The sequence below is a fragment of the Epinephelus moara genome, chromosome 20, assembly GCF_006386435.1.
Source record: "Epinephelus moara isolate mb chromosome 20, YSFRI_EMoa_1.0, whole genome shotgun sequence".
NCBI lineage: Eukaryota > Metazoa > Chordata > Actinopteri > Perciformes > Serranidae > Epinephelus > Epinephelus moara.
Genome location: NC_065525.1, coordinates 8,435,741 through 8,442,580, shown reverse-complemented (window position 1 = coordinate 8,442,580; position 6,840 = coordinate 8,435,741). Strand labels below are relative to the sequence as shown.

General features: G+C 40.6%; 1 protein-coding gene across 1 annotated transcript in view; it reads left to right on the top strand.

Moving 5' to 3' along the window:
- The window catches only part of vps9d1 (VPS9 domain containing 1), a 57,434-nt gene that overhangs the window by 25,738 nt on the left and 24,856 nt on the right, over window positions 1–6,840 (top strand). The window contains exons 13-14 of the mRNA XM_050072634.1: window positions 258–463; window positions 2,847–2,931. Of these exons, the coding sequence (XP_049928591.1) occupies window positions 258–463; window positions 2,847–2,931 (291 nt within the window). The remainder of the gene's footprint in view (window positions 1–257; window positions 464–2,846; window positions 2,932–6,840) is intronic.

Genomic DNA, 6,840 nt, shown 5'->3' with positions numbered 1-6,840 from the left:
TATATATATATATATATATATATATATATATATATATATATATATATATATATATATCTCGCTATAATCATGCTAATATTGTGTAGTGTGAACACGGCATCAACTCAGTAACTGAAACTTTATTGCAAATACCATTCTTCCTTCAAAATGCCTGGTAGTGTGCCTCACTTACAAGCATCCGTTGTTCAAACGTTTTCCCTGCCTGGGTTTTCAGTCTGGTAACTTAACTTTGGTAACAGTCTGTCTTTCTTTCTCAGGAGGGTCAACAGGGAGAGGGAGCAGGCCTTTGAGACAAATATGAAGTTATACCAGGATGCCTCGCCTGGAGATGTTGGTGTTCCTTCGAAACTGTTCCCCAAAGACCCTGGTGCACTACAAGGTTCCTACCCCTACGAGTCTGCTGTTCAGGAGCTTAAGCTTCTCATTAAAGACTGCTGTCCACAGAGGAAGTTGGAATGTATTGGTGAGTCAGACTGTTGTTTTATTCTTGCTCACACAAAGCTGACTTTCAGTACAGAGAGCTTCTCTTGGAGAGTATCAGTTCAACCCCAAGGAGGCAATCCACCCTTTTCTGTCATGACCTCAGTCATAGTCCTGAGTCTCATCTTATTTTTTTTCTCAGGGTATCTGCACAGTGAAGAAGCATTGGAAAACAGGCCTTAGAAGTTTAATTTTAAAGTCTTGAATTTATTTTACACTTGTAAGATGAGAAGAGATTTTTAATCCAATTGCAGGCCGTTAAGAGATGTTCTACAACTATGAACTAATAGTGGGAATGTTTTGTCAGTGTAATGTGCTGCAGGAGGCTGTTCAGTCTGCACCATCAGACCTGTTGCTACTGCTTTATACAGTAGCTAGGAAGCCCATTGTGTGATACTGTAATGACAACGTGTTTCTTTTAGCAAAAAATGAAATAATTAATTAATTTAAGTAGATTTTGCAGTGGTTATTACATAGATCTATGATAATAAATTTACTCCAGGCCAAAAATTTTAATGCTTTGGCAGTATGATAATGAAACAGGTATTAAATTGCATTCTCTGCAGTATTACAGTAAAAAGTCTTAAATTCAACCTGGTGATACCTGCAGAAACCCTGTTGTTAATATAATAGATACAAACATGCCTTCTGTTGTAGCTTTTCAGCAGTGAGTTTGTGGTTTTATGGTTTATATGAAGCTTAGATGAAGAGTTTACCTGTAACCCAGTTTAGAGTCAAACACCCAGATATGTGTTGAAAAGAAACCCTATTGGAGAATCAAGCAAACAGACAGTTGGGGATATAGAGGGGTGGGAGGGGAAATGACACATGTACCCCAAATGTGATTGAAATTGGGCCTAATGACTACCACATGCAATGTTAAAATCATGCCTAGTTACTGTAAATGAGTTTCATTTATTCATTTAAAAGTAAATAAATCATTTCCTCCACACAGATACAGTATGTTCAAAACCATAACCTCTTCAGTTGAGGCAATTTACAAATAGATGGAAGTTGTATGGGTTCATTTACCATTAACCTGATGCATTGATGTCCCTTGTCAGTCATGTTCAGAAGAGTCCCAACTTTTACTGTAAACTCAGATGTTGTGGAACTTGATTTCTACTGGTTTACAGGTAAACAGTAATCTCAGAAATGTGGAGTGATAATAAGGACTGCCTAAAGTCATAAGTTTTGGTATCTATGAGGCCAGACTATCTCATTTAAGGCACAGGAGCATGTTCTCCTAACAGACAGTCCTTTGAAAGCTTTGCTCTTTAAGCCAATATCTTTAAAATGATGTTCCTTAAATTGGGAACTACTGAGGTGTCCCTTTTCCTTGGATTGTCTGAAGGCCCTATCCTACAACCGGCGCAAGTGGCATTAAGTGGAAAAGCGGCACACTGCCCAGTGCAACTGTCATTGCTAGTTTCAGACCAGGGCAGTTGTCCTTTGCACAGACAGCGACAGCAAATGTACTTGTGCCCATTTGTGCGCCTGTGGGCATGCAGGTCATAAAATGAGGTGTAGTCATGGCATAGTTGGTGTATTGCTATTTTTAAATGGCAGAAAGCGATTGCACCATTGGCAGCGACATTGCTGCCTTTACTGCAGAAAACCACTTGCTTCTCCAGTTTGCAGAATCCACCATGTAAATAGCAGTGTACCACATACAGGCGCATATGGCTTTTAAAGGGAATGAGCGATGACACTCGATTTGGTTGAATTCATATTACATCCAGAACATACCTATGATTAATTATGGGACTAAATACAGCCCCCTTGCCTGTTGTGTCTTACTTTGTACCCAGATTATGGGCTGTTTAACCAGCAAAGTGGAGTTGGACTTGCCCTAATTGCACTTGTGCCATTCATTTTTGACCATGAGCTATAGATAGTTTAAATAGGGCCCTCAGTTTCTGTAACTGGTGCTATTTTCTTATGGTGGTGACTATCGTAGTCGCTTTAGCTGCACTGCAAACATGTTAAAAATGTAAGCCATCACACTGCATGCATTCATTCCATGATCCTCCGACTGCTTCAAGGCACCATTTGCAGTTAATTGACAAAACATACAACACTGGTTGGTGTGGGCAGGGTGCAAATCACTCACATTAGCCCAAATTTGATATTTAATTGGACAAATAATCTATACCAATCCAGTCTGTTTCCAATGTTATCTGGGACCAATTTATTTTGTAGCTGTGTTTTTAATTATGGCAAGCCATTTAGCTACATTGCTTATCTGTGGGCTATCAGCGTTTTCTTTGTGTTTGTGTTTATTGTAAATTTGGTCTGAGGACAGGGGTTTTACATGGGTTACATAAATAGATATTATATATTGTTTCTGCTATGTCTTGTTACAGTTAGGACACTACGACTGATCTGTGCCTGTGCTGAGGATTACAGGTGTCTTCATGAGGTGGACTCCACACCCAAAACAGCTGCCATGTGAGTAAATCATCAGCTACAACAAGTGCCAACTTTTGGGGGTTTTGGTTTTTGTCACTGCAGCACACTTAACATCACATGCTGAGGGATTTTTACTGGAAAATGTAACAGTAAAATGAGACACCTCATAACATAAACCTGACACAACAGTTTGATGATTAAAGGGTAAGAACATTGTCCAGAACAGTGACGGACTGTTATGGGTTGTGTTATTCCTTTAGTCAAATTCCTCCAAAGTACACCTCATTAAACTTCAAAATAAGAGCCCTTTCTTCGTTGACTCCATGCTTATGATACAGAGGGAAAAACTGTCCAGTGAAACTACCCAAATATCATGTAAGGGCTCTTTGCCATGCTAGCTGCCCTGTCAGGTCTCATCATCGCTCGGCTAAGCCTGTCACAGCAGGGGCTCTCATAGGTCTATTGCCCCCCTATAGAGTGCCTCCTCCTAGCTAGGCCTAAAAGTGGGTCGTCGTGTCTGGGTTTAGAACAGACCCAGGGCCCAACAAGGGGTTTGGGGAAGAGAAGAAAAGAGATGGAATCCATGATGATGCACAGAGAGTCAGACAAAGGCTCAGTGGGTTGTAGCATGCGTTCTGGAGATTGTACAATGCGTTATGGACTCAGTTCAAATCAGTTTGTGTTGACAAAGTTTGACTGAGAACAGTTTCCTCTGCATCCATTTATCTGTGGTCCAATGTGGATCTTCTCATTGTGGCCTTACATGATCTGGTGAACCACATCCAAGAGGAAAAGCAGTGATGTACTTATAATCAACCTCATCACTGCCTAGTTTAACGAACTAACGAATGAACTGAGAATACTTTTGCATCAATATTGCACAAGCAACGAGCCTCCAGTGAGGACACCTTTACACTGTCGATCAAGGTGGGAATGTTATTCTGTTATTCTAAGTTGCCTTTATAAAGCCCCTTTTACACAGGGATCAGACTATAGGGCTCCTACAAAGTCCATTCTTTATGCCGCCTTTATAATTTTAACACAAAACCAAACAACGTCATCATGCTGCTCCAGTCAGTGCGTTTACTTGCACAGTTAAGTCAAGCTATGGTTATAGCTCGACTGGGCCATTTAATAGGAGCACTGTCCTTGTCCCAGTATACAAGCACAGGAGGGGAAACGATTTATTGACCTAAGTACATTATGTTGGACTTCGCTACGATAGGTGGTGATATGCCTCCTTTCAGCTTGTTAGTATTTGACCTTTTTCAGGTTCACTTATTACATCACAGATCAGACAATCGTCATTCTGTGCTTTCCTCCCAACCATGTATTTTGAAATATTAAACTCTTTTAGCTGACACAGCATGAACTGTTTTTCCTCATCCGTCCAAAAATGCATGGTTCTGGATGTAGATTTTGACTTCTTGTTACCAGCTTCTTCTTCTGTTAAGCATTTAGTGCTTTTTGACCTCTGGGTCAAAGCCCAGGGCAGAAACTGAGGAGCATGTGCTGAGTGCCTAGGCCAGTTTGGGTCCGATTGACTGTAGACATGCAGGGGTAATTTGACTCGCCATTGCGTTATCTGGGTATGTTAGTCTGACTAAATTCCATTTAGTATGATATCAGTTGGACTAACATGTTTACATGTATTTTAAAAGTCCCGTTTGGTCAGGCTAACACAATAAATCGATTTTCTCTGATGTCATGTTAATGTACTGAGTGTGTGATTTTAGACAGCATGCCGGGATCACTTTAACAAAAGAGGTGCGACGGGCGTTTAATGTAACAAGGCAGTCTCGGCCTCTAGTGTGACATACGTATAACGTACTCTTTGGCAGCTCTTTTTAGACAACAATGGCATTAACATGGCAATAACAATCAATTACTGCCCCTGTTATATGGCGGCTGATCTCACCCTCTGCTTGGAGGGTAAGGACCTCACGGATCACATTGTCTACCCAATTTACAGACACTTTCAGCCGCTGTTCTTTTTCTTTGAGTTAGCTGCTAACTGCTAGCAGCTGCTTTTTAAACCTCCTGGTGTTGGGTTGCACACATAACACATCAAAACCTCACACCAGTCCTGTACCGTTTGCAGATTTCAAAAGCAGCCAGCAGCAGTTAGCAGCTAACTGAAAGAAAAAAATTAGCAATGGAAAATAATAGGGGTGTAACGATACATCGATTCACATCGATACATCGATTCATTGATTAACGATCCGATTATATCGATGCAAAATGATCATTGATTAACGATCCGATTATATCGATGCAAAATGAAAACATCGATCCTTATCGTCATCTTAAAGATACACATTTATTTTGAAATTCACATAGCACGTCTGTGTCACCATTTCTGGGCAAGCGTGCCTCCGCTCAAACAACAAACAGAGCTCAGAAATAAAATGGTCAAATCATATTCTAGTTGTTTTTGTGAGTTGATGTAAATGATTGTGTTAGATGGGTATATGATATCGCGTCATATCGATCGCAGGCTCCTGAATCGAATCGAATCAAAATCGTATCGTGACAGACTTTGTGATATCGGCAAACATCGTATCGTCATCCAAACAAATCGATATAATATCGTATCGTGATGAAGCTGGTGATTTACACCCCTAGAAAATAACAGCAAATTGGGAGCTTTTTATCGTACAAGCAGAGGGCAAGGTTAGTCACCACGTAACAGGGACAGTGAATAATTGTTATTGCCATGTTATGCCATTGTTATTGGCCGATGCTGTTGTGTTACAAGTCATGTCCTTTAGTGTCCTAACTAGATGCGACGTGAGCAAAAATCGGTTTGATTGTTGATTGATCCATTGTTTTCTATTGGACTGTCCGAACTGCCTGTACAAAACTTCTGCCAGATGCCCTGTTTCTATTTTATTCCCGTTGCTTGAGTTGAAAGTGCTGCAGTGGATGAGGCACTGCTCATTCACAAGATTGAAATGAGCAGTTATCTGTATGATACCATCCCATTTCACTACAAAAACCTAAATAAGTTGGCATTTTTTAGTGGTTAATTTGAGATCACAGCTGCTAGGAGAGTGGTTTGGTTAGATGATGTGATGGAGTTTTATAATTATTGGATCTACTGTGGAGAGCAGATCCGATAATGAGTCCGATATTAACGCGATGCATTGCGATAGTCAGATGCTCACTTGCTGTTAGGACACGGTGTCAGGCTTCTTTTGCCCCAGAGCACCAGCATCCTACATAAAATCACACACGAGGGCAGTGTGATGCCTGCTTTGTATGGCTCTATGTAAAAGAGCAAAGGCAGCATAATGATGGGTCTTTGTAGCGGCCCTGTTGCACAATCTCTGTAGAAAAGGGGCTAAAGAGAGCCACTATTTTTTAAGGTGGATGTAGATCTCAGTCCTGAAATACAAGCTTTTACTTGCTTTTTGGGAGAGCCAGTCTTAAGTTATGGTTTGACACTTTTTATTAGGGCTTAAAATAGTTACCATGAAACTGATGTCACCAGTACTCAAGGGTTTATGTGTGTATGTAAGTGCACATCTTTAATGCTTGTAAAAGTCATCTGTTTGGTGTGTAGTGCAACCCACAAACACCCAGTGTCAGGGAACAAAACATGCAGAAAATCATGTTCTTCATCCCAAGAGTTATCGGATAGCTTGTCTTTTTTTCGTACCCTCTTGTCCTTTTTTTTCTTTTGTTGGATCCACTAATGATTTTTGAGAATGGCTGAGGCTATGTCTCCTGCTCCATATCTGTCTCTTTGTATTGGAATACGTATGAGGTGATCAGAAATGGCGGAGTAGAAGAGTCGACCGGGCACGGCCCCTCTCAAAGCTTTTTATCCAAAGAAGTTGTGACGTTGAAGGATTTTTGTGTGTACTGTGTACAATAAAATATACAGCTTGGTAACAACATGTAGTTCCAAGAAATGAAAACGGTCATGTTGTGTAGGATTTGTTT